The sequence below is a fragment of the Acomys russatus genome, chromosome 7 (genome assembly GCF_903995435.1).
Source record: "Acomys russatus chromosome 7, mAcoRus1.1, whole genome shotgun sequence".
Taxonomy (NCBI): Eukaryota; Metazoa; Chordata; class Mammalia; order Rodentia; family Muridae; genus Acomys; species Acomys russatus.
This window is the reverse complement of record NC_067143.1, coordinates 61224608-61251539: the sequence shown is the minus strand read 5'-3', so window position 1 is coordinate 61251539 and position 26932 is coordinate 61224608. Positions and strand designations below refer to the sequence as shown.

Below are 26932 nucleotides of genomic sequence, written 5' to 3'. Positions count from 1 at the left end.
GACCTTTTGCCCAGGTATCTCGGTAGCCACCAGGTATCTTCTAAAATAGAGAATTTCGTGGCTTAGCTCAGACTCTTTCCTGGGGTTCATTCTAGGGTGTACCAGAGACACTGTCGCTGAGGTACATAGGGACTCCAGAAATGGCATCTTCAGTCTGGTTGTTACTTTGGAAAGGGTATATGTATATCAACTCTATTCCTTGTTCAGGAAGCAATGTCCAAGTAGGGCTTGGGTACTTTCTCATTTCCAGTCTTCTTCGCTGATGCAATACGTCCAACATCTGTCACTTTTACGTCTGATCATTGGTCTCTTCATGGGAGCAGTTGTCCTTAAACTGTCACTGCGGTAGAGTGTGCGCAGAGCCCTCTACCATGTTTACTACAGCTCTCTCATCCACAAAGTGGGAGGAATAACTTACCTTATGGAGTTGCGATGAAGGTCAAGAGAAGCCCCATGTGGTCAGGCCTCACCAGATTCTCTGCCTGCAGGTCTCGTCGCCTAATGAGGCACAACCAGACCTGGTACATCAACTTGAGTCATTTTTACTTGTAGAAACCGCATAGGAAAATTTTCCATGCATCCTTTTACATAATAAAACATTTAGAAGTATACATTTAGTTCCTGGGCTGTGTGCATATGTTATATAACACGTATAGTTATGGACTGAGAGCGGATTATCATCATTCATTATTAAGTAAAAGCGCTGGGCACGATCTGAACGAACACACATTGGCTCCTTAGCACATCCGAGTGCCAAGTCTTACACATATTCCTTTACTCCATCTTCAAAAGCAATCCTGTGAGGTGGCTATGGCATCTTCCCGGTGAGGAAGTTGGGATATGGCATATAAAGTCACCCATACACATTGCCAGAGGTAGCACATGGCAAGAGCAGAGTTCAAAGCCAGGTGTGTGCCTTTCATGTGCATGAATGCTGTGCCACACCGACAAGCATTACTGCATGGTTGCTCTCAGACAGTGGCCTGGAGAGATGGCTCAGGGGTTAGGAGCACTTACTGTTCTTGCAGAGGACTCCAGTTGTTCAATTTCCAGCACAGATGTCAGACAGCGCACAACCCTTGTGCCTCCAGCTCCAGGAATCTTACGCCCTGTTCTGGTCCCCAAGCGTTTCTGCATATATCACACAGACACAGACACAGACAAGCACAGAGACACACAGAGACATATGGACAGACAGACAGACAGACACACACACACACACACACACACACACACACACACACACAGAATAAGCAGATGAACCTGATAAGTTAAGCCGTTGGCTACAACTGCAGATCTTGGGAGGCATCTCTACTACTGAGGTATAGCTCTAGCCCCACCCCTACCCCCCATCAGGGAGGCATCTCTACTACTGAGGTATAGCTCTAGCCCCACCCCCATCAGGCTTTAGGCTGGCCCTGGATGTATTCTGTAGCCCAGGCAAGCCTTGGGTCCACCTGCTTCAGCCTTTCAAGGATGTCAAGCCTTCATCAAGAGGCCCAGAGATCCCTTCTTCAGGATAACCATGGATTCCCTATCCTTTGTTTGGTTTCTCAGAGGCTGTATCTGAAGCATCTGGAGGCAGTGTTAACGTGCAGACTCTGAGTGCTTGTGAGATGGAGCCGACATTCTGCATCTCTTGCCACTGCTGTGACTGCTCCATGGACCACACACTCGGAGTGCAAGGCCAAGGGGTCCTGTGCATTGTCAGTGTTATGTCCTATGCTCTGATTGCACTCTCATTGGATTATTTGAGAGTCCTTATGCTCTTGTTAATACTTAAAACATCACATTTTAAAATCGGTCTGATAGGGGAGCTATGGCAACTGTATCTAGAAAAGTTGCTAATTCTTAGCAAACTTAGCCATCCTTTCATAAGTTTCTTGGCTTTTGGAATTTTCTTGTTTATTGTTTGCTTATGTTCCTTGTCCATTTTCTTTTCCTGGGTAGTTTTACCCTCTGTTAGATTGGTTTATATGCATTCTTTATATATTCCAAGGAGTCCTCTTTTGTTCTAAGAACTTGTAAACATTTTCCTTCGGGGGGAACAGCCTGTCCAGCAGAGCTGTCTAGTGGTACAATGGCAGTATACAGATGAGACTGATGTCTCCGTCGTCCGTTTGCATCTCTCTCTTTCCCATGAAGATGCCGGCTAAGAGCTTATCCTGCCGTGCTGCAGCTGCTTCTTGCTGGTCTCTTCCATTAGGGGAATGCAGTCTGTGAGTCTTTGTGAGTGCTCAACACTGACATGAGAAGAGCATACTGTCACATGACATGAAGCGGATCACTAAGGGGACAGATGTGGGGCAGATGGGCCTAGTTGCAGGGTTCTTACAGAAGCTCCACTGGAGTATAGCTAGAATTAACTCCAGCTCCTTTGGGAAAATGACAGAGGAGGAAAGAGAGGGTCCTTTGCACATAATTTCTAGACCCTTTGCTCTCCAAGGAAAGCTGCCCCTGGGTACATCATCTTTCCTCTCATTTACCTTTCAGACTCAGAGACAGTAGTAACAGCCAATGCTTAGATAACACCACCAGTGCTCTTCATATAAATTAAATTCTCATCATATCTCCATGATGTAGGTAATGCAAACCATTTTTGCAGACGGAGGAACTAGAGGCCCAAAGTAATTAGCCAACCTCCCCAAGACCCCACAGCTAGTAAATGACAAAATTTGTGTCTGGCTCCCTGATCCATGTTCACAATCTGTATATGAAATCTTGGCCCTGGTGTGAGGTGGGCACCAATCAAACCTTTCTGTTTTACCACTCTGAGCAGGATGCTATTGCTGTCAATCACATTTTAGGACTGTGGCTACAGAGCATCCGCTCTTGGGGCTTCTGTAGCTTTTGTTTCTGAATTGGGTATCCATCTTTGCTTGCACCCAGCAGTCCCTATTGCTTTAGGTGCCTGTCACCCGACTTCCAACAAAGCCAGCTCAAGGCTGAGGCCTTCACTATCAGAACCCACTTTTCTTATTAAGCCACCAAGTTCTCTTTGCGTCTCTGGCCCCATGCCTTTACACAGTGCTGCCATCTGGTGGGAACAGGCAGACACTGTCAGTCCTCTTGGAAGAGTGGATTCCTGCCTGAACTCCAAGATTCACCTTTGCAACGATGACTTCAAAGACAATTTGTTTGTTTTTTAGAGACAAGGTTTCTCTGTGTAGAGACAGTTTGAAGAAGTCTTAGCATTGGTGGCATAGCAGTGTGTCTGGATATGTGGATTAGAAGTTCTATGAAAGGTCTTTAATCTTGGGAGTACTTGGGAGGCAGAGGCAGGTGGATCTTTATGGCATCAAAGCCAGCCTTGTCTACTTGTCTAGGGTGTTCAGAACTATGTAGTGAGACTCTGTCTCAGAAAAACAAAATACCACCCCCAGATGACTCTCAAGTCATATCAGGGGGAGCAGCAGCCTCCCCAGTGCATGACATAGGGGACATTCAGTTGACACAAGGCAAAGCCACAGGATCTCCAGCCCTGCTGTGTGTGTGTCGTCACCTCTAGTGGCAGGAGTGGAAGAAGACACTAGATTTCCGATTCTCAGAATGAGTTTAGAGACCCACTTAGCATCCATCTTTGCTCATACCCACTCTCCGAGAAATTCTTTGGTTCTGATAAGCATCAAGGAGCCTGAAAATGAAGCCTTGGGCAGGATTTATTAAAAAGGTAAAATGGGGAGACACCTGGGGGATAGATGATTGACATAAATGGAGAGTCACAAACCTCCTTGGCTTGAACAGCTAGCTCCCTGTGCTCAGAAAAGAGGCCCCTGTTGGGACCATGAAACCTACATTGCAGCCGTGGATCCAGAGCACACTGTGTCCCAGGCAACTGGACATTCAGACAAAATGTCAGGAACTTGGTGACTTCCTGTTGGGTTGAATACAATTGAACTGAGGGCCAAAGATAGGGATCTCTACTCAAGAGCTGTTTGTATAAAAGGGAGGTTGCAAAGATCCTAGGCCCTCTGACCATGTGACTCTGTAGAGAGTAGTGAATGAAGTTTACATAACCCCTCCTGTTTCCTTTATTTCTAACCAAGGCTTTGGGGTCTTGAGTTGGAGCCTGAGGGTGCTTGGGGCAACCAGGCCTTGCAGGAAGCCAGTCTTCCTTCTGGGAAACCCTATCAACCCGTGATGATCCCTGAAGTGCTGATGGGGAAGACAGACATTACAAGCAGAAAGCTGAGTGGGTGGAACCCAGCTAGCCAAGGGATGAATCCCTTTCTTGCTGTCCGCGGCCTTAGATCCTGTAGCTTCCAGTGGGGGAGAAGAACTGATAGCGGTAAGCAGAAGAATCAAGGTTTGCTACACAGCAAGGTAATAGTGTTCTGGGACCTGGGAAGAGACGGACCGCATCCTGGAAGGACACCCACAGGAGCCCGGGCACCCGCTGTGGGTCCCGTCCTAAGCCCTTGTGCTATGTTCTCTCATTTAACACTCATAAGCAGGAAGGTATTGCTTGTGTTTGATACATGGGGGAAGTGGCTAGGCTGGTGTTCTGAACCTTGCTCAGGTTCAAGCGGCTAATACAGTGGAGCAAGGGTTAAAACCAGGAGCTCAGTGGTCACCGGGCAATTCAACCCTGGGGCCTTTTTTAGAGACCAAATTCTGCATTCTCTTCCGTGTTAGCTGCTGTTCACACTCTTTGAAGTCAGACTTTGTCTTAGAGGACCAACTGGTATAAACTCTGGTCACATATTCCACACGGTTTCTCTCCTGAAATTCCTCCCCCCCCCCCCCCCCTTGTCTTGGAATTTTGTCAGTAAGACCATGAAAACCCGGTCTCTTCTTCTCCAGGTACAATCTGGTGGCCGTTTAGAAAGATCTTTCAGAGCGTCAAACTTCCAGGGTTCCTGTTGAACCTAGGATGACATCTTAGCCATTAGCTGGGCTGGAGGCTGTGGTTTGGAAGTCCAGACAGGCTGGATTCCCCTTCTCTGGAGAGTGAGAGATGGGTTGATTTTCCCTCTGTGTAGCCAGCAGATGAGATTTTTTAGAAACCGAATGTGCCCCATACATACCCACTAGTCTCCTTTCCCTACTCCTGGCCTGTTTTCCAGCTGGGGGAGGCGAGTATCTCTCTTAGATCTTCAGAGGTTTTCCACTCTCAAGGCATCTTCAGGGTCTCTTTGTCTGCCATAACATGTCTGGTTTTTGGCTCCCTCTTCTAGGACGTCTATGAATTCAGATGACTGGCAAGTGTATCACTATGGTTTGTTTGGAGTGCTGGCCCACAGGGTGGCAACATCTGTCAGAAGGCACAACTTGAAGAGAAGGTAAGGAAATTTGTTTTAGAAAGACTTTGTTTAAAGAATGCTGAGAAGTGAGTGCTTTGAGATAGGATGAGATGATGGAGCAATTGCTCCACTAAGAGACACAGTGAGTCCCTCTGCTGTGACTTCCAGCTCTCCCCTATCGAGGTTCTGTTGCCCTCCTCATAGCCAGGAGGCCTGGGAACTTCACAGGCTGTGGATAATGCGCCCCGCGACCCGCTGCCCCACCATGGCATATAAGGTTTCTCTATACATGAGATATAGTGTTGTCCATAAACTGTAAGGGCTTAGCTTGCAAGAGAGCCGGAAATCCCCTCGAGGCGGAATCTGCCAACCTAGGCTCAAAGTGCAGCTTCGTGGTCTGCAGAAGCGGGTTAGGGTGTCTTGAGATCGCAGGAGGCTGGGGTGTGTCCAGGACCTAAGCCTGCGGCCCGCAGGTGGGGCGCGGGGCGGGGCTCCGCCCCCTGGCCCCTCCTCGTTGGTCCATGGCCGCCCAGCCCCGGCCCCTCTCCAGAGCAGGAGCGCGATTGGTGGCGGAGCTTGTCGCTCGTAGGGGGCCGGGCCGGGCTGCTTCGCTCCTCCGGTCTCTGCCACAGCCACGGTTCTCCTGAGCGGCGAGCAGCGCGGGTTGGTGGCATCTTCTAGGCAGCGGGCGCTGGAGATGGGAAACAGAACGGCCGTGGACCCTGGAAGTGACAAAGTTTCTCAGGCTTGCAGGTCGCGTCGCGCCACTGCCGGCCGGCCACTCGTGACCGCCTAGGGAAAGGTTCGGGGGATTTTGAATTTGGAAAAAAACAAAGCAAAAAACAAAAACCCCCAAACCAAACCAAAAAAAAAAAAAAAAAAAAAAAAAAAAAAAAAAAAAGCCCACCCCGTTTCCTTTGTGGAGCTCTTTCTCAGGGTGGACAGCGGCAGGAGCTACAAACTTGGGAACCGCGACTCGCACGGCTCCAGGACCCGCCTTTGGCGTGCCTTAAGACTTAGGTGCTGGCGTACCCAGAGGCCCCAGGAGTGCCAAGGGGTGTGAGTGCGGGGGAGTTTGGGGTGCGCAGCGAGGAGGGGCCCCGGGAGCTCTATATGGAGGAGGGACCCCAGAATGGTGTGTACCAGGAAGACCAAAACTTTGGTGTCTACTTGCGTGATCCTGAGCGGCATGACCAACATCATTTGTCTGTTGTACGTGGGCTGGGTCACCAACTACATCGCCAGCGTGTATGTGCGGGGGCAGGAGCCAGTGCCCGACAAGAAGCTAGAGGGAGATAAAGGGGACACCCTGAAAATTATCGAACGGCTGGACCACTTGGAGAATGTCATCAAACAGCATATTCAAGGTACTGGCGCCCTGGGAAACTTGAGCCATGCGAGAGGCCGAGCAGTGCCCAGTGCTCTGCTTGTGGGATGTGCTGGGGCCAATGCAGCCAGTGACTGCAGGGAGGGCTTTGGGGTGGCAGCTGCGTGGTTGGAGAGACTGCAAGAACTGGTGTCCTGGATTTTCTCTCTGCCGCCCTGCGAGTCTTTCTGTGGCACATGTGTGTAGTGTATGCACGTGTGTGTGTGTGTGTGTGTGTGTGTGTGTGTGTGTGTGTGTGTGTGTGTAGCTTGCTGTCGGTATGGGGACGTGCTGCGCACGTGTCCAAATGCGCCTATGATTCCAGGCTGCTCCTTCCCGGGATCGCAGGATCACACAGTAGTCCAGGAGTGTGTCTGACTGTGGATGTTTGTGTACCTAAGAGAGAGCACAAGGGCAAAAGGGTTCTTTTGGCCGCTTGTGAGAGACAGGAGAGATGCCCTGTATGACCGTAACTGGGCTTTAAGGGGCAGCAAGCTTTCGGACAAACACAAACTAGAAGATTGTATCGCCCCAGTATCAGCACCAGCCTCAGTAGTACTAGGACTGCAGGGAGCAATTTAAATGGAAAACCATCCCTAGCTATAGCATACCTGCAGGTCCAGGGCCCTTCCCTGTGTGCAGGTGTCAAACTCAAGAAGAAGTTTAGTCCACTACATGGTGCTTCTGTTTAGGACAGAGAGAACCCACGCTGTGGCTTTCCTTCCCAACCTCTTGGGTCCCAGCAAAGGCTAATCTGTATGGCAGCTATACTCCAGGCCCAGGAAACAGCCATGGTAGAATAGACAAACCCACAGGAGTTGGGTCTGAAATCCAAGGCTGCAATGGGTGGGTGTCTCCAGACTGGGTCCAAAGGGACAGTGGCATGTAGAGGACTCTCCTGATGGGACCCCAGGCAGTCTGAGTGTCTGAGGGAAGTGATGGAGCTCAGGGAGCCTAGAGTAAGATGTGCTCACTCAAGCTAGCAATATGGATTTTCCCTGTCCACTCCAGGTGTTCCTTGCTTTCTAAGACATGGAGGGCTTCTTACAGATGGAACTCAGCTAGTTTGCCTATAAACCTGGCAGGCCCATAGGCACCTGGTAGACCTTGACAGTGTCTGAGCCAAAGGCGGCCGGCTCTGTTTACCAAGGACCACTCTCTGACCTGGTGTACCTCCCACATAGCTCTTGACTTTGAGGCCCCCTAGAAGAGGAGCCTTTGACAGCTCTTCAGACCTGCTTCCGCCTCAGCCCAGCAATGAGCCCGACAGACCAAACTGTCTGTGCCATAGTGCCTGTTGCTGCCATTTCTTACTTGCTGTTTCTATCCCTTGGGTCAGAATTGATATTTGTCAGTGATGGAAACATGGCTTTTCTTGTATTCTAGGGGATGGACTCAAGGCTGTGCCTTGCTTGGACATCTCCAGTCCGCAGAAGGATTGGGAGAGACTTCCATTCACATGTTTGCCGGGTATATGTGTTCAAAATGAGTCTCCTGTTCTTTTCTATCTAGTCAGGGAAGGGGGGGGGGCAAGGGACGGGCGGGTTCAGGAATCATTTCGAGGGTTCCGCAAACCCAGGAGCTCAGCACTGAGCAGCCTCCTTTCATGTTCAATGTCGACCGTGCCACATGAGTCACAAGGTTCCACATGAAAACCAGTGTGGAAGTTAAAAAAAAAAAAACTTGTAGATTTTCTACCAAGAAACTTTAGAACATCTGAGTGTTTACCTGCTAAATTGTGGGAGTTAGGGCCAGAAGAAGGAGGAGGAGAAGGAGGAGAAGAAGAAGAAAAGAAGAAGAGGAGGAGGGAAGTCTGCTAAGACTGTGTCAGTCCAGTTGTACTTTGGGCAGTAGGAAATGAATATAATACAAAGACAATAAAGTCAAAAGCCACTACCTGCAGAGGGTGAGGCTGTGACTTGGGAAAGGCTAGACATGAAGCACACGGATGGCAAAGGCTAGCTGGCTGGTTGTGCTGTGGTTCTGTGGTGATGGTGACAGCCCTCCCCCAGGGTTCCAGAACAGTCCCTGGACTTTGATTTAAGGCTCAAAGGTAAGAGAACCATAAAGTCTGTGAGTCAAGCCCTGCCCTTAAGGATGTGGGTGGTTGCCATAGACCCACTGTCTAAGTCTCTTGCATCAGGAGAGCCTTTTTGAGTAATCTTTATCACACTGTGGAGCTGAGGGTTCTAAGGCTGACAACAAGAATTAGCTGAGAATTGTATGGCACCTGTTACATGCTGCGCCCTCTTCCCATATGCTGACTTACTGTTAGCACCTGTGAGGTTGGTGGTATTAGCTCCATCTTACAGATGTGGAAACTGAGGTCTGGAGAGAGACTACTAGACCCACCAGTCCAGGTCACCATCTGCTGGTCACTAGTTCAGAGATCTAAACCCAGAGAGCTACAGGGCCTCTGGTTTGTTTTGCTGTGAGACAAGGCCTTACATGTAGCCATGTAGGGGTGCCTTTGAACTTGAGACCCTCTTACATCAGCTGGGATCCCAGATGGGTGCCGGCACATCCAGGTGACTTTTACTGTTTACTTTGGTGCTTGGTTCTGTAGACTAGGAAGGTGTCAGTCTGTGTTCTTAACTGTATAACATACTGTCTGCTAAGAAGGCCAGAGGCTCACAGAGGTAGAGTGCTGTCTTGGGATTGGTTGGCAGCTGTGGGAATGGCTATATCCTAGTGAAAGGCACCTGAGGATCTTGGAGGGATGGTGGGGCCAGTAGTGTTTTTACATGGATATGCTTTCTATTGCTATACTAGGGCCGTTTCCCGAAGAAGGCAGAGGTCACATTCCCTTAACAAATGTTTGATGACTCTCTGGGCAGTTCATGGCAGGTAGAAGAGAGACAGTCTGGATGGATGAGAGACTGCCCTGTACTGATGCACAACACCCTAGTTAGTCATGAGTGTGAGTGTGCCAGTTTCCAAAGGACAAGCTTAGCTTCGGAGCATCTCCCGGGCTCCTCTTCTCTTTGGAAGGAGAGCTGACCAGGAAGCTGCAAATGTCACTGGGTGTTTGGCAGGATGTTCTGAGGACTTGCAATTAGAGGAGGCTTTGGAGCGGTACCCTAGAGGTCTGTTCTAGTGATGACTGAAAAGTTGATTTTTCTCTTGGGGACCACAATGATATTTCATTTTAATTTGTTTTCTGATTGAATGATTTAATTAGATGGTGTGTGCGAATCTCTTGGGAATGTAAATTATATTTTTTGAACACTATTTTTCTTTCTTTTTTTTTTTTTTTAACCAAGTAGGTGTTAAACTATTAGAGTGGTTAACTTCAGACTGTAACATAAGTATCCTGATGGGTGGAAACACCAAGTAGTTCCTGGTACTGGCTTCAACTCAGGTCATTACACCTTGTTGGAGATGGTCAGGCAGACAAATGAATTGTTACAGGAACTCCAAGTCTGAGAGAACTTGGAAAGAGAAATTCCTCTTTTTCCTTCTCTTCCACTTTCTTCTTTTCTTTCTGAGACAGTAGCTCCAGGCTAGCCCCAAACGCACCACCTAGCAAAGAGGACCTTGAGGTTTCCTGCTTCTGTCTTTCCAATGCTGGAGTTATAGGTGTGAGCCACCATACCCAGTTTATGTGGTGCTGGGGACAAATCAAGGGTTTGCCATGTTAGGCAATCACACCAAGCTAGTCTTCTTGGCTCATGTCTGGTTTTATGTACCAAGTACAAACAAAAATGGCTTTTGTTGTTAGTATCTTTTTGAATCTGTGAAGAAAGTGCCAATGTTTAAGGGACAGTTTAAGAATGTATGGGACATCTCAAGATCCATTCTACCCCAGGAACTATTTTGTAACTGAGAGCCTTCCTTCTGGCTTTGCCCACTCGAGTACACATGTAGGGAGTGTAAACTTTCTTCTGCCTTCTTTCCTTGGCCCTTTGTAAGAAAGCATTTTTTTTTTTTTTTTTTTGGTTCTGTTTTCTACATAATTTATTCTTTCAACCTTTATCTCTTGACAACCTGAGGTCCCTCTCGCTGCTCTGTCAAGAGCTGGGTGGAAGTTACTGGGGACTATGGGGAACTGGGACACTCTGGATCCACACTTGTTTTCTAAGGACAATAGGATTCCTGTTGTCAGCATGGCTGGCACTTCAAGTGAGTCAATGAGCTCAGACACCAGAGGAAGAGGGAGGACCATTGCACACATAGTAAATGTTTGACTGTTACTCAAATGTACAGCCATTAGTAGCCTTTCAATGTTGTCAGTCAAGATGTTGTCCTTGGGGTGGGTCTTCCACTAGATGCTCCCCTGTCCTCTGTGCACAGACCATGACCATCCTAGCATCAGTCCATCCTGTTGATAAAGTCAGCTTTCTCCCATTTTCTTTAAAATCCACTAGGGGCTGAAAGGTACTTGGAAGCAATCTCAATGTAGTTGCCTGAACATTTTATGATTTCTGTCTAATTTTTCTGGAATGCTTTTGCTGGCCTGTAATGTGACTCCTTAAGTGGTTGGTCTTCCCAAAGCATAGAGATGGCCACTCTCTTCTTTTTAGGAGTCAGTCTTCATGGGTTTTCATATCATGTAATTAAATTAAGCAGTTACAGCAACAAGTCCCAATGGCATTGCTGTGCGTGGCAACAGGCCCACAGCACAGGAGAAAAGCAACTGACTACACTTGGTGGGGGGCAGGGGGAGGCACAACCTACTAGAGGTAAGCCCACGCAGGGACAAGAGCATCATGGGAATTGTTTCACAGGGGAAACGGGATGCATGCAGGTTTGTAGAGCAGAATGGAAGATTGCTTAAGAAAATGTACTCAAACACTTTAAGTGACTGTATAGCATTCCACCAGCAATACTTCATTTTTCATTCAATGTCCCCTAAGGGTGGACATTTGCTAGGCAATGGAGACACTTAGGAAAAACATAAGTGTCTTGCCTCACCTATTTTCCCCTTTGTACTATTCTCAAAGATGGAGCTGCAGAACTACCAGTGACTCGAGAGGATGAACATTTTTTAAAAATAAAATATTATTTTTCAAAAGGAAAGCCTTTCCACCCAGCCTCCGACAATGGAGTATTGTGCCGGGGTCACCGAGGGCTGGCCTTTGCTCTTATCATTCAGCATGTTCTAGGCAAATGGAATTACTGTCAAGACAGTTGAGTCTTTTGATTTGTACTTCTTTGGTTATGCTAGAACTCAATACCCTCCCTGAACCTCTGGGTGTGTTTTTGTCTTGTGGGAATCATTTTTCTCTTGGCATCTCAGTGTTGGGGATTTGTGTGTTTTACATATTTTCATAGGTATTTTAGTAAATTAATGAAGATAGGCATGATTGCCTATGTTATATATATGTTATATACATATTTAGTTTTTAAAATTCATTTTGTGTTTGGTATATGTGCTGCATGTGTGTGCTGCGTGTGTGTGTGTGTGCTCGCCTATGCATGTGAGCAGAAGCTGGAGGTTTATGTTAAGAATCCTCCTTAATTGCTCACTACATGTTTTGAGACAGGGTCTCTCACTGAGCCTGAAGCTTGCTGATTTGCCTAGATGGGCTGGCCAGTGAGCTTCCATCACCGAGGTTACATATGTGCACCACCCTGCCCAGCTTTTATATGATACTGCCATGTGAACTTTGGGCCTCATTTTACCTAGCCTCAAATGTTTGTTTTACATAGATGCCCTAAGTCAGAGGCTTTCCAACTGTGTCTCCAGGAGTCCCAAATTTCTAGAAGGTTTAATCTGGGGCCTTAGTAATAGTAACAGGGTCATGTGTCATCATCAGCCCCCAGTACTCCCAATACCCCAGCACCCTCCAATATCCCTACAACACATTTTCCTTCCAGTTTGAATGTAGTGTTTGGTGCATTACTTCAGTTCGGGAGAGAAGGGAAGGCCTGACAGCGCCATTTCTAGGAGGGATGATGGCAGCCTGAAGCATTTGAAAGAATGAGCAAGTCCAGGGTGATACTGAACTGTCTCACACCATCTACTGCCCCTCAAAACGCCACAAATGAGCCGAGTTTCGCTATGTGACTCATTTCTAAATCTACTATTTCACTCCTACAGTCAGCCTCTTCCCAGCCACAGTAGGTCAGTTGGGTCATTGGCTGCTCTTTGTTTCATCGAGTTTATCAGGCAAATCATGTGCCTATTAGCGTGTCTCAGATCCAAAGCATCAGATTGGGAACAAAGGTCCTGTAGCTTTTGGGTGTCCCCTGTCCCCCAGGAGAGAGGGATACCAGCTGAGTGCTAAGATCATTTGGGGAAAAATTATCATCTAAGCAGAAAAGCTTTAATTTTCAGAACGAGCCATGGCTTAAAAATTCTGTCAGTAACAGACAGTGGAGCCTTGAGGGTGTCAACACCAGGACTTGGGGTTGAGCCTAACTGCTTTTGTTAATAGCCTGGGACCACGTCTTTATGGAGCAGGACCTTGCTAAAGCATACAGCGTCTCCCTATGGTCAAGGACTTTCCTCTTCAGCCAGAAGTGTACGGGCTGCAAAATAAATAAATGAATTCCACATTCTTTCCTGCTCACTTGACACAAATCACTATTTGTCCTTGGTAAGCAGTTTGGTGACAAATATGAAGGAGAACTTAGAATCAAAAGCGAGCCACAGTCCAGCTCGTGAGGGCCTTGCTGGTCAGCGCCAGCCACTGAGGTTCACTTAGATTGTTTTCCAGATAAATTCGTGAGATTCTAAGCCACACTAAGCCACACACACACACACACACACACACACACACACACACACACACACACACAGGTTCTAGGTGCACTTCTGTTGCTGTTTTGTAGGATTCTGACCTCACTTGTTTGGGGAAGCTGGAGAGGCTGTGGGCATGAGGGTCGCCCATTTTTCCCCCTTTGGTTTTATCCAAGAGTTTGGACCGGCCTGCTTTCCTATGGACAAGCACACAGGAAGGATGTCATTTGAAGGCTTTGCAGAGATACCCTACTGAGTAGAGGGGACACATGGAGCAAGAGAGCAGCCAGCTGGGAAGAGATAGGGCTGCATGAAGCCAGAGGGCCAGAGTTTTCTATGTGCCTATACCCATGAGCGTGCACGTGCTGTGGTGTGCTGGTGGAGGTCAGAGAACAACTTATAGATAGTGGTTCGCTCCTTCTACTGTGTGGCTTTTAGAGATTGACCTTAGGTCGCCAGAGTTTTCGGCCAGCACCTTTACCCAATGAACCATCTCACTAGCCTAGATGCCTATAAATGTCAGAGATATTGATACATAGAAGCAGAAGCAGAGCACTGGGGCTGCGGGTGGCTGTCGTATTCTGGGAGTGGCAAACCATCTTTCTTCAACTTGGCAGGGACTTGATTATTCTAAATTACAAACAATAGTTGTCTTCTAAAAGCCCCACTTTGCCTTTGGGTCACAGGCAGCTCCATCTTGCAATGCCAGGCTGCACAGAAGGACTCCCACATTCTTATTCCTTTGTAACATGCCTTCACACACACTCTTCAGGGCAGTGCTGGGATCAGGCATGTTCTAACAGTGCGTTCACAGTCACCCTACCCTCTCCTTTCCCACACAGGGAAGCACATTAGTATGCTGGGGAGTGTGTTAACCTTGAAATTGCTTTAATTTGTGGAGTTAAAGTTAATCATTCCTAAGCCTTGCTACTTAAGTTATTGTTAATAGGAAATTACCCCACAACTGTTCCCACGTCAGGTTTGTTGTGCCAGTGACTGTGAGCAACAGCTGTTCTAGAACCTTCTCCATGGGTCTCTGCACTCTTTCCGGAATCTGCTGAGTGCAGCCAACTGGAACTTTAGGTGGAAGGCATCCTGGGTATGTGAATGTTGGTGGTTTCGTGGCTTTTCTAGCTACACAGTTATGGCTGAAGATATGGTGGTAGCCGGATCACTGCAGTGTGCATGCGGCTTGGAGATGGGTTCTTTCTCACTGCCCGAGGCTCAGCTTCGGTTTGTTGAGTTCGGGTTTTGGAAGATGAAGCTGTCCTTAATGGCTCAAGTGCAAACAACTAAATAGCTAATTCCAGAGAGATATTGAGAGCACTCTTGTACGAAGCCACAGCTGAAGAGGCACAGAGGCCAGCGGGCACAATTAATTGGCCACGTTTTACTGCCACTGTCCTTCAAAAGCTCACAAAAGGATGATGCAGGGGTGGCCCAGAGAAGTGACCTCTGAACTGTAAGGACAATGGAAAATGCTTCCCAGAGAAGGTGGTACCAACTCTTCCGTGAATGTTCCCATTTTACTAGTTTCTCAAGTTCAAGTCTCAAATTGGCTTGCTCGACAAGGCATGGGGAGGGCTGCGCCTTTAGCTTCTTGCGTGCTTAGTTGAGTTTTGACACCTGACTTGTCCCAACATCTCTCTCCTTGGGGGAGAGTTAAAAGTCATTGAGATTCCAGAGGCATGGAAAGGTATTTCAGAGACCTTGGCCTAAACACGCTTTGAAGATTGCTGATAGCACCAGGGAGTTTAGAACAGAACAAAAACTGTTTGGACCAATGAATAAGAGAGCAAGAAAGCTAAGAGATTTTTGTGCTTGTAAATGTATGCGTACACATATGTGTTCCCCCCACCGTGTGTGTGTGTGTGTGTGTGTGTGTGTGTGTGTGTGTGTGTGTGTGTGTTTGAGAGCATGGGTACATGCACATATTTATGCATGCATGCATGTAGAGGCCAGAGGAAAACCTCAGATGTCATTGATCAGGTGCTGTAATCTTCTATTTTGAGACAAAGTCTCTTACTGGCCTGGAGCTCAGCAAGTAGGCTGTCTGACTGGAGAGCTCCAGGGAGCCCTTCCATGCCCCTCCAGTGCAGAGACTGCAAGTGTGTGCCATCATGCCTGCCACTTTTACCCAAGTTCTGGGGGACTGAGACCAGGTCCTGTGATGTCAAAGCAGGCTTTTTGCTCACTGAGCTGTCTCTGTAGCCCTAAATAAAGATTTGAAGTGATAAATGAGAAACTTTGATTTATGTTAATGGCAACAAGCTTCTGTGAAATTGAAGACTGCCTGGGAAGAGAACACTGGGCCAGAGGCTGGGTAGGCAGAGTCGATGTGGGGTCACTTTCTTATTGTCTTTATTGAAATGGTTAGTGATACTGAGGGAAGGCATTCTGGTTCCCTTGGTCTCAACAAGCCAGTGAGATGTGGTTTCATAGGTGAGAAATAGTCCCTGGGTTGGGAAGGATTTGAGTGTTTCCCAAATGTTTGTGTACTGGAATCTTGGTGCCAGTGTGCTAGGTTGGAAGGGTTAGTGGTTAGAGGGGTGGAGCCTAGTGGGAGAGAATTAGCTCCTTGACCATCACCTTTGGAAGAGAGTCCTATAGCTCTCTGAGAAGCCAGTTGGTTCCCAAAAGACACATACTTACAAATATGAGGCAGCCTCTCTTGCTTTCTGCCTCACCAGAGTGCTTGCGCACTCTCTCTTTCTCTCTGTGTCTGTCTCTGTCTCTGTGTCTGTCTCTGTCTCTCTGTCTGTCTCTGTCTCTCTGTCTCTCTCAGTCTCTCTCTGTCTCTGTCTCTGTCTCTCTCTCTCTCTCTCCAACCAGTGTTCTGACCATGGTGGCTTTTGACTGTTAGGTGTGGTAGCTCAAAGGCCCCAGAGCCTCAACCTATGAGACCTGACTTTGGACTTTCAGAACCTACTTTCTTCTTCTTCTTCTTCTTCTTCTTTTTCTTCTTCTTCTTCTTCTTCTTCTTCTTCTTCTTCTTCTTCTTCTTCTTCTTCTTCTTTCCTTAAATATTACCCAACTTTAGGTAGTTTGTGGTACCAATTGAAAAAATGGCTTACTAGAGATAATTTGTTTAAGGTCACAGAGCTAATGGGTGTTAGAGCCAAGAAGGGTGGCTATTCCCAGATTTATGGTTGTTATAGAGTAAGAAGGGCATTTCAAAGACAGAGGAAGAAGAGGTCATTCTGGCAGAGACTATGAGGGTAAGCTCAGAGGCCTTTGCTCAAGTAAGTGATGGACAAGAGTTTGCAGACAGGTGGCTTGAGTTATCCTGGTGTCGAATCCTGAGGCAAGTGACGTAGGGCAGAGGGAGAGACTGTAGTGTGAGTGCAGAGTCCCCTCTCTGTGGTCTCCTAGGGAATTTGTCCCTGTAGGAAAAACAGTGTCCCATCTGCAGCTAGACCCATGCAAGTCCCGACCATGAGTTTCTGCCCCATGTGGTGTGCCAGGCTTGGTGCTTGGGGGTGCTTTCCTGTGTGTTGACACAGTACTGTTTTTAGGGTGACTTCCTGAGTCCAAACAAATCCCCCAGTCCCAGTGGATGCATGGCCACAGTGATGTGTCCTAACACCAGGGCAAAGCCAGCTCTTGAACACTGACATTTTCTGAAATTTGTAGGAAGACACTGAGGGTCCCAGAAGCCTCCACCGTATCTTCCCTGCCCACACAGCCCGCCTCTTTCTCCTCTGCTTTTCTTTTTGCCTTGGCACTCTGTTTTTAGCTGTCTGCGCCTCTCAGGATTCAGAAAGGAAGAGACAATTGAGGTAAAGGAAAGCCCTAATAAAGTGGTTTAGGCACAAAACACCAGCAGCTGTTGAATTGCCCCAAACAGTAGGAGTCTGTATTAATAACCTTGTGAGTAGTGTGCTGGGAAGTTAACGTAAGCAAAAATCTCACTGTGGATCCGCAGATGTGACTCCATTTCTTTACAGAACTGATCTCTCCTGTTTGCTTGGTGACATTTTCTGTTATCCACATGAAGATCCCTTTTGATCTTCCGTTACAGAGTTATCCAGCTGGTGTGTGGTTGGCGTTCTGAGGCAGAGGAGCTGTCTGGTGTCTCTTTATTGCAGCTCAGACGCTTGGTGTTTATGTGGTTTCTACCCCAAAGGATTTGGGCTGCGGTTCAGGCTTTGTCTAAGTAACCACTGCATTTCTCTGATGGGAAGACAAACCTAGGAAGGGAAGGAGAGACAGGAGGCTGCTTCAGACTTGCTTGCCTGTCCTTGGGCTCGAAGGAGTGTCTTTAAATATTCTGGTGTTTTCAGTGTCCAAGTTTCATTTTAATGATAAGCTTATTCTCCCCTCTCCCCTCCCCCCACCCCCAGTTTTTAAAAGAGTGTGTGGAGACAGCTCAGTCAACAAAGTGTTGGCCTTGCAAGCATGAGGGCATGGGTTCAATCCCCAGAGCCCATGTGAAAAGCCAGGTGTGGTATGTGCTTGTCATCTGAGTCCCTGGAGCTCACCAGTCAGTCAGTGAGCCTACTTGGTGAGTTCTGAGTCAGTGAGAGACCCTGTCTCAAAGAAACAGTAGGGTGGACAGCACTTAAGGATTGACACCTAAGGTTGATTTCTGATCTACATGCATGTACACACACACACACACACACACACACGGAGGAGGAGAATTTACAGGAGTCAGAACTTCCAACTGTATAACTGGGCCAGACCCTTATCTTAGTAGAACCTAGGGACTCAGACTAGAAGAGAAACACGATGGAAAGTAGGGAAAAGAGACTTTGGCCAATGACTCAAAAATTTGGAATGGAACCAGTGGAGGGGGCCAATAAAAACAGGTCTGGACTCATCTGGAGAATCATGGGAGAGAAGGGACTTGAGGGTCTTTGAACATCTGTTGTACATCAAATGTGTACTACCTGTTTGAACCTCTAAGGAAGCACCATTTTACAGAAGAGGAAGTCAAGGCTCAATGGCTGTACTCAATTTGTCCAAGAGCAATCAACTGTAGACAAGGTGAGACCCCTTGACTCCATTAAGCTCTGCAGCAAGGGTCCAGGGCCTTTCTTGTTCTCTGCTCCAAGGATGCTAATTAAGAGATAAGAGCATGGTGGGCAAAAAGGCTGCACATAGCTTGGCAGAAGGGGAAGGGAGTCCTCATGACTGTGGAGGTTCTGAGCGGGGATACTGAGTGACCCAATGATGGCCTCCTCTCCTGGGCACGTAGGGGTGGACTAGCCAGGGTCCCTGCAGACTCATCCGTCTGGGAGTGAGGGAGGCCCTGCAGGTGCTTTCTTCCTTTTCTTGAGAAAGGACTCAACCTAGACAGTGTCCTGCAGCCATTCAAACAGTGGCTTTGTTTTGGGGGGGTCCTTTAGGTTTAGGGCTTGGGGTCAGGTAAGAAGCCATCAGAGGGTGTTGATGGCCACAAAGGAGCTAGGTGACATGGTGGCGCCCACCAAGGAGTTCCCAGTAAACAGAAGGACTAGAATGTTCAGAGTCACATGCCATGTAGAGCAGGCATGGGAGACTGGCCTCTAGGCTACCATCTTTATTGGGGTTTCAGAATGCAAACAGATGAGCAGCCACAGCAAGGTGGGAGAAACCACAGGTGCACACCCAAGTTCTTGCTATTCCATATTTGGCTGTAAGAGCGATAATGTCCTAGAGTGTACCCCAGCCTTCTTTGGCTACCACGCCCAGATTATTGGCTTTCTTACTCAATGGAATTTATTAAGCATCTAGGAACTGGTGAGGACATGTCAGTGGAACAAGGGCCCAAATATGAAGGTGTTGCCGTTAGACGTGGGGACCAACGGTGCTCCTCAATGGTGCTCCTCTAAGCACACCCCCGGAGAAAGTGAGCCATGAGCCATGTCCAAGTCCAAGGAAAGAACAGGTCTAACCTAGGTGGGGGCCATGCGAAGGCCCTGTGGCAAGGGTTTGCTTGGTGTGTTTGCAGTGGGGTGGCCAGAGTGGCCACAGTAGGGCGGTGGTAGGAGAAGTGAGGAGTAAGGCATGAGGACAGACTGGCTAAGTGAAGGAGCACCTCTGTGAAGGTATCAATCTGGGCTGTCTGCCTCTGCTGGCCTGGAATTATGCCAGTTGTGTGTGTATGTGTGGGGCGGGGGGCAGGGGGAGTATGGCAGAGTGTGCCCAACATAGTCTTTTCTTTGAAGAGCACATTTACTTTGTGCCTGGGAGCTGAGGATCCGAACTCAGAGCCTCATGTTTGTATGGCAAACGCTTTACCCACTGAGTCAACTCCCATGCATCTCTTCCCTTCATTGGCACTGTCTTTTCTCCCTGGAAAAGATGGCCAAGGATGAATGTTTTCTGGCTTCCACACCTAGAATGTGGTATTTGAGCTCCATTTTGGTGCAGTTCATTATGGTTACCCCTAGATCCACAAGCTTGAGATGGTCATTTTAACATTCAAAAAAAGAATAAATAACGCCAGAGACATGGTGTCAGGGGAGATGGTTGGCTGGAGGATCTGCTCCAGGGCATCTGGGTCCTAGCCACTGCTGGCCAGCAAGCTGCCATTACATGTGCACACGCCTTTGTCTGGTAAAAAGCCACTTGGTGCTGCAGCAGGTGGTGATTGATACTGGTGATGCACAGGGCTGCTGAGACCTTGGCTGGTGGGAGAGTTATGCAGAGGTCCAGGCTGCCTGTCTGGTGAGCCTCTTTTCCCTTTGCCTTGGTGGGCATGTAGAAGTGGCACGTCTTCTTTTTCATCTCGACCTCCAAACTGTCTTGGAGTGACATCAGCCCATCTTCCTGCCAGGGTGGGTTTGGTTTAACTCAAAGTGATGGGGCTTATAATTTCAGCAGCAGCCAGGAAGGTATGATTTAAGACAATTGTCAGGAAGATTCGATTTAATCTTTTCTTTCCTCTCCCTCTACAAAATGTGCATTTTGTTGTAGGATATAATTTTAATATACATCCTTTACAATCCAGAATTGCATGTAGTCTTCACAGTAGGAAGGTGCACTCTGCATTTTTCTTTAAAGTATGTACCTATTTAAAGTCCTAGAGACACTTTGTAGGGGGCTGGCCTAACCTAGATAGAAACTGTTTCTCTATTGATTGACAATGGTTATTGATTGGCAAGTTTTTTTGTTAAAAAAAAAAAAAAAAGAAGATAGTTGACTTAGCAGACTGATAAAAATAACTCTTTTTACCTAAAACTAGATAATTGTGAGTTCTGGATTTTGTTGAGTTCCTTTGGGAATCTACATGGTTTGGGGATGGGAGCTGAAACATCTCATCATCTGGCTGTGGGCCTCAGTGCAGAGCTGCAAAGGCTTTTCCAGGATATGGATTCCTACTGTAGCAAGAAGGCACAACCCAGATGTTTGACCCCGTTTAATCCACTTTATAGTACTTGATCCTTAAAGGAAGGCTTAGGGACGTCAGTCCCCTTTGACAGGCAGGGAACTGCTGAAAGGTGCCTGTGAAATGGCTGCTTTCCCCCGCAAGACTGTGGGTTTCTTGAAGATGGAGATAGAGTCCTGTTGTTTTCCATTTTGCAAACTTTGACATAGTGCTGGTTGACGATAGAGGCTGAGGAGGGTGTGTTTATTACACGAGTTCATGACGAACTAAATAGGCCTGCTATAAAAGCTCTCAGGAAGAGGTGGTGTCACCATTTGCATCTATTTTTTTTTTTCTTTTTTTGGTTTTTTGAGACTGAGTCTCTCTTTGTTAGCCTTGGCTGTCCTGGACTTGCTTTGTAGACCAGGCTGGCCTCAAACTCACAGTGATCCACCTGCCTCTGCCTCCCGAGTGCAGGGATTAAAGGTGTGTGCCACCACGCCCGGCTCACAATTTGCATCTAGATCTCTGGCTCCAGAGCTGTCTGGAAGGGAAAGAGATTGAAGATTGGGTCTCACCTTGCGAGACTACAGACTGCCTCCTCAGGCCGAGGCTGTCTCAGGCTGTGCCTACCAGATGGCCAGGGACTGGAAGCACACGCCCCTGGGTCTTGCTCACAGCACCTCCACCTCACCCTGCTCTTTCCCCGCCTTAATCAAAGGAAAGCTGGCGTGTTGCCTGTGACTATGTCCAGAGCGAGGCTTCCCTGCTTCCCTGCTTCCCTGCTTCCCTGCTTCCCTGCTTCCCTGCTCCGGGCTCCCGCTGAGCCCCTCCAGAAATCAGCTGGTGAGAAGCCTGCAGCCTGCGGGGACCCTGGATGTCTTCATTTGGCTAAAACTGTCACTTGTGGTCACCTTCAAGCCAAGGCAATCTAGTGGTACAGAAGGGAAAGGACAGAGCTGGATCCGTGCAGAGCCACCCAGGGAAGATGCTTAGGCTTAGGCCTTCATAGGACCACAGGATGGGTGGTCACTGAGACCAGAAGAGCCAACAGGACAGAAGAGTAACAGCTCAGCTTCTGTGGAGAGATGAAGAGCTGCTGTTGTGTCAGGAGCTTGGGGGAAGGTGGCCTCTGGCTTTCCTCTGCAGGAACTTGGTTTTCCTCCTCTTCTCTCCCTCCTTTCCTCCCCATCTACCCTCCCTCCCTCCCTCTCTTCCCCCTCTCTCTTCCTTCCTTCCTTCCTTCCTTCATTCTTTCCTTTCTTCTTTTGAGACAGGATCTCATGTAGCCCAGGCTGGCCTTGACTCACTGTGTGGGTGAAGTTGAACTTGAACTCCTGACGCTCCCGCCACCACCTCCTAAGTGCTGAGATCATGGGCGCACACCACACGGGCTTATGCAGGGCTGGAGCTGGGATGCAGGCTTTGTGCATGCTAGTTTAGGCTGGCCTCAAATGTCTACATAGCCAAGAATAACCTTGAATTCCCGATCTCCTGCCGTCACCTCCCAAGCTCTGGAGTAACATGTATGTGTCACCATACCCAGCCCAATCTAGACTTTGATCTTGTGCACTCTGGAGAGAAGTAAAGATGGAAAGTGACTGCACAGCATTGTGGGTGTCTTCTGGGCTCCAAGGACGTTTCTGGCTGAACTGGTGACCCGGCAGAGGAAGGTCATTCTTGATATTACCTAGTCTTTCTACCTGCTGGCTGCCTGGGAACATCACCCACTAATGGAAGGTCTGACTAGGAACTGCAGGCACTTCCCAGTGATGCACACCTTCCTGCTCTCAGGAGGATGGACACAACAGACCACCCTGGACTCTTCTTTACTCTGCCGTACCAAACAAAACAGCCTGCTAGCCACAGACAACCGTGTTTTTTCCTTTTCTTTTCCTATTATTCCCTGATATTTCCAATTTGAAAAGAGTCATTTAAACAGCAGGGTGGAGGAGGGCACAGTAGACATAGGGGAGAAATTGAAAATGTCACTTAAAAATGCCCATTCCATTCTTCGTTACCTCAGCAGACAGATGGCCGTCTCACCTCTGCCTGCAGCCGCGAGCCGTCGCTGGTGGGTCAGCTGAGGAGAGCAGTGATTTTATTTTCCTTTTCATTTCAAACAGATTGTGTAGCCCTCAGGGTGAGGGTGATGGTGGAATGAAGCTAGGGGCTGGGGGACAAATTATGACTCCCTACATGGCTGAGCTATTTAATACAGAGCTGTCACCGGGCCGAGCCTACCCTGGGGCAGAAGGCTGCCCAAATACCTTCTCCTGCTTTGCCTCAGGTCCTGAGATCTTTTGGGGCTTTGTCAGCTAAAGAATTGCAGCATGAAAAATCCAGGAAGTTTCTCACAACTCTAAAATGGCGCCCTGGGTTCTGATGGTCAGTATGGCCACCCCATGTGCAACAGCCAGCCTCTGCCAGCTCCAGCCTGGCGCTGCAGAGGCCAGTGGGACTTGGGAACCACACATTAGCTCTCTCCAGGGTGGGGTTGGTGGCTGGTGTGATGAGCCAGGTAGGTTCAAGGGCATCAGGGACTGGAAGCAGATGGCTGTCCCTGTCTGGTCATGAAGAATCAGTCCTGGTCACACTGACTGTAAACCTGCCTTGTACAGTAGGGACTGTAAACACCCTGTCCCTAGAGGAAGCCACATGGGACACAGGATAGCCAGATATCAGCTGTGCTGTGAATGGATGTACAGGGCTAGAGAGATGGCTTGGCAGCGAAGAGCACTTACTTCTGTTCTTCCAGAGGACTAGAGTTTGGTTCCTGCACCCACATGTCTGTGACCTCAAATGTGCTTTTAGCTCTAGATTCGAAGGATCTGATGCTTTCTATTGGCCTTGGAGGGCATTTGCACTCACATACACGTATTCCCCCCCCATACACATATATACATAATTAAAAATAAACTTTAAATAGATTTATAGTTTAAACCAATACAAGAACAGTGTTGTAGTCCATTCAGGCTACTCTAGCAAAATACTTTAAACTGATTGGCTTATAAATAGCTGGAACGTATTTCTCCCAGTTCTGGAGATAGGAAGTTGAAAACCTAGGCACCAGCAGCCCGTGTGTCCTGCATAGCAGACAGGTACACCCTCTCTCTCTGGTCCCTTACCCCAAGAGTTCTTCCCTTGTGACCCAGTCACCTCCCTCTACCCCCGCTTCCAACACTGTCACCTGTGGGTTCAGAGCACACAATTTGGACTGCAAGTGGCTCTATTGTGACAAAGAAGACAGTTCAAGCTATAGATGACAAATTTGCAGTACACTGCAAGAACCGACTCCTGTCTGTCCCCATCTACAGATCTGTACCCCAGGGTCCATGTCACCCCTGGTCATATGTCTGTGACCTATAGCACCAAAGCAGGCAGAAATGGCTCTAGTAGAAAGGGCATTGTACTTACCGTTAAATAATGTCAATGCTGTGCTATTAATTTGCACAGAGAACTAAGAAAAGGAAGCATCTTAACAATATCTTATCAACAGATGATGTCGCTTAGGAAAGAGGTGAAAATTCCGAACTTGAAAGGCACAGGAGTGAGAAGAGAAACGGAGACTTCCCTGAAGGCACTTAAAACTGTATTTAAGTGGACAGGAGGCAGACTCAGCAAACTCAATGACAGATCAATAGCAATGCAAAACCTGAAGGAAGAAAACAGAGTGGAGGAAAAATGAGCAGAGCTCTGGAAACATGGGAGACACCACTAAGGACACTGAGGTTACACTTAACGGGGACAGCAGCATGAGAAGAGAAAATGCAGGAAGATGCTTGGGAAATAATAGGTGATAACTTCCTGGATTCAGCAGGACGTGTTAATCTCTACGTGCAGCAGGGTAAAAGTTGTTGCCACTCAAGCCTGATATCCTGAATTTAATTCCTAAGAGCCATGGTGGAAGATGAGCATCTACTCTCTAAAGCTGCCCTCTTCCCTCTGTGTATGTGCTGTGGTCTCTCTGTCTCTCCCTGCCCCCACACCACCTACATTCTATAATAAATAAACTTTTAATTTAGAAGCTTATACCTCCACAAATAAACTATGTGAGATAAACACGAAGGTCACATCTAGACCTACTATGATCAAAATAGTCAAAATACCGAAAGCTAAAACAGAGAGAACACCTTGAAAATATTTACACAAAGACACACATCACAAGTGAATAAAAACACAGCTGACATATTGCTTCTCCTTTGAAACAATGGCCTCCAGAGGCAGTGGGAGAGCTCCTTCAAAGTGAAGGGAAGCAACAGAAAGGCAAGCAAACAAACAAAACCAATAACACAGCCAAAACCTCTCAGTCAGCCAGATAGAAACGCACATGGCTACAGCCACCCGGTACTTGGCAAAGGTGCCAAATCCATGTGCTAGAGAAAAGGCAGCATCTTCAATAAACAGTGCAAGGAAACCCAGAAGAAGAATGCTAACAAATTTCTATCTATGCCCCTTTATAAAAATGGCTTCAAAGTATACTTTAATGTAATTTGGAACTTTAAAACCTCTAGAGGAAAATTATATTAGGAAGACACTTCAAGATAAAGGTGTAGGCAAGAACTTTTTTGAAAAGACTTCAGTGACTCAGGAAACAGTTGCTCTGATTGGCGAGTGGTATTGCGTGAAGGGAAAAAGATTAGGCACAAGAAACAAAAGCATTAACAGAGAGAGAGAGAGAGAGAAAGAGAGAGAGAGAGACAGAGAGAGAGAGACAGAGAGACAGAGAGACACACACAGAGAGAGACAGAGACAGATAGAGAGAGACAGATACACACAGAGAGACAGAGAGACATAGACAGAGAGAGAGTACAGAATAGGAGAAAATATGAACTATACACCCATTGGGCAATAATACCTAAGATATATTAAAAGCACACAAAAATTAAACCCTACACAAAGGAAACAGTCTCATTAATAAACAGTCCATGAACAAACAGTTCTTAAAAGGTGGTGTGCTAATGGCCAATAAATATATGAAAACTGTTCAACATCAAGCAAATGTAACATTGAGAGTCTGTGTTACCACAGTTATATTGTCTAACATGAATAAAACAGATAATGCTGGTGGGGACATAGGGCAGAAAGAGTTCTCATATGCTTCCAACAGGAGTGTAAGCTAGTCCAATCACTAAATACATCAGTTTCTCACAAACTGTAAATAGATTCACCATAGGTGCCAACTGAACCACTCCTGGGAATATACCCTAAGGATATATGCGAGCCTACAGAAATAGCTGCACATCCATGTTTACCATGGCATTATTCACAGTTGTAGAAGCAGCCTAGATGTCCTTTGGTATCTTAGTGGAGAAATAAAATGTGATATTATACATAACAGGGCTTCATGTAGCCATAAAGAAGAAGGAAATCGGGCCAAGGACTTAGCTGCATGGTAGAGTGCTTGTCTCGCATGTGTGAGACCCCTGTTCACTCTTCAGTCTTAGAGGAAAACAAGGACGAACAAACTCACTTCAGGAAAATGGATGGAACCGAGACTATCTTACTAAGTTATGTAAGCTTGGTTCATAAAGGCAAGTGTTGTGTGTTTCCTCACAGATATGGTCCCTAGATAACACGGATGTTTATATGTATGTGTGTATGACATAAAAGGTAAGGGGAAACTTGGAAGAGGAGTGGGCTTGTGGGAGGTGGGGGAAGACAGGCAAGAGTAATGGGGCACAGATGCGGCCAAGGTACATAATATTGTTGAGTGAAAATGCAACAACGAACCCACCGCTTCGTACAATGAGTGTGTGAAAGCAAAATGACAGTACCCCAGATAAACAGTTTGTTGCTATCAAACCCACATTGTAATAAATGCACACAGTGTTATTCAAATGAAATGTGAGTGATAAAGGACAGCCATTTGAAACACAGACAGAGCATCACTAAAGGTAATTGTATAGACAATCATGAGAGATAATGAGGTTGTGTATCCTCCGTTTACTCTTAAGTGATTTAGAGTAAACAATATGCAAATAATTGTGTTTGTAGGGCTAAGGCATATAGAAAAGTAATACATAATAACAGCCGGAAAATGGGGACAAGGGAACAGGACTCCGTGGGAGTAAAGCCTCTGCATTTCACTATAATTAAGTGAGCGGATGTGGATGAAATAAAACGCACCAGTTACTAAAAGCACAATTCAAAAAATATAAATATATGCCACCCATTCTCACCATACAAAAGTGGGAAATAATGGGTATATTAATTAATTTAATAATGTCACAATATGTAATATATCAAAGCATTACACTGTGTGCCATAAATATGTACAGTTTTTATTTGCAAGTTATGAGCTTCATAACTTGTCAGTTATCATGTTAGAGAAAAGAAATATA

General features: G+C 47.1%; 1 protein-coding gene across 1 annotated transcript in view; it reads left to right on the top strand.

Moving 5' to 3' along the window:
- Window positions 1-6256: 6256 nt before the first annotated feature.
- The window catches only part of Galnt18 (polypeptide N-acetylgalactosaminyltransferase 18), a 299626-nt gene continuing 278950 nt past the window's right edge, over window positions 6257-26932 (top strand). The window contains exon 1 of the mRNA XM_051149225.1: window positions 6257-6610. Within this exon, the coding sequence (XP_051005182.1) occupies window positions 6376-6610 (235 nt within the window). The 5' untranslated portion in view covers window positions 6257-6375. The remainder of the gene's footprint in view (window positions 6611-26932) is intronic.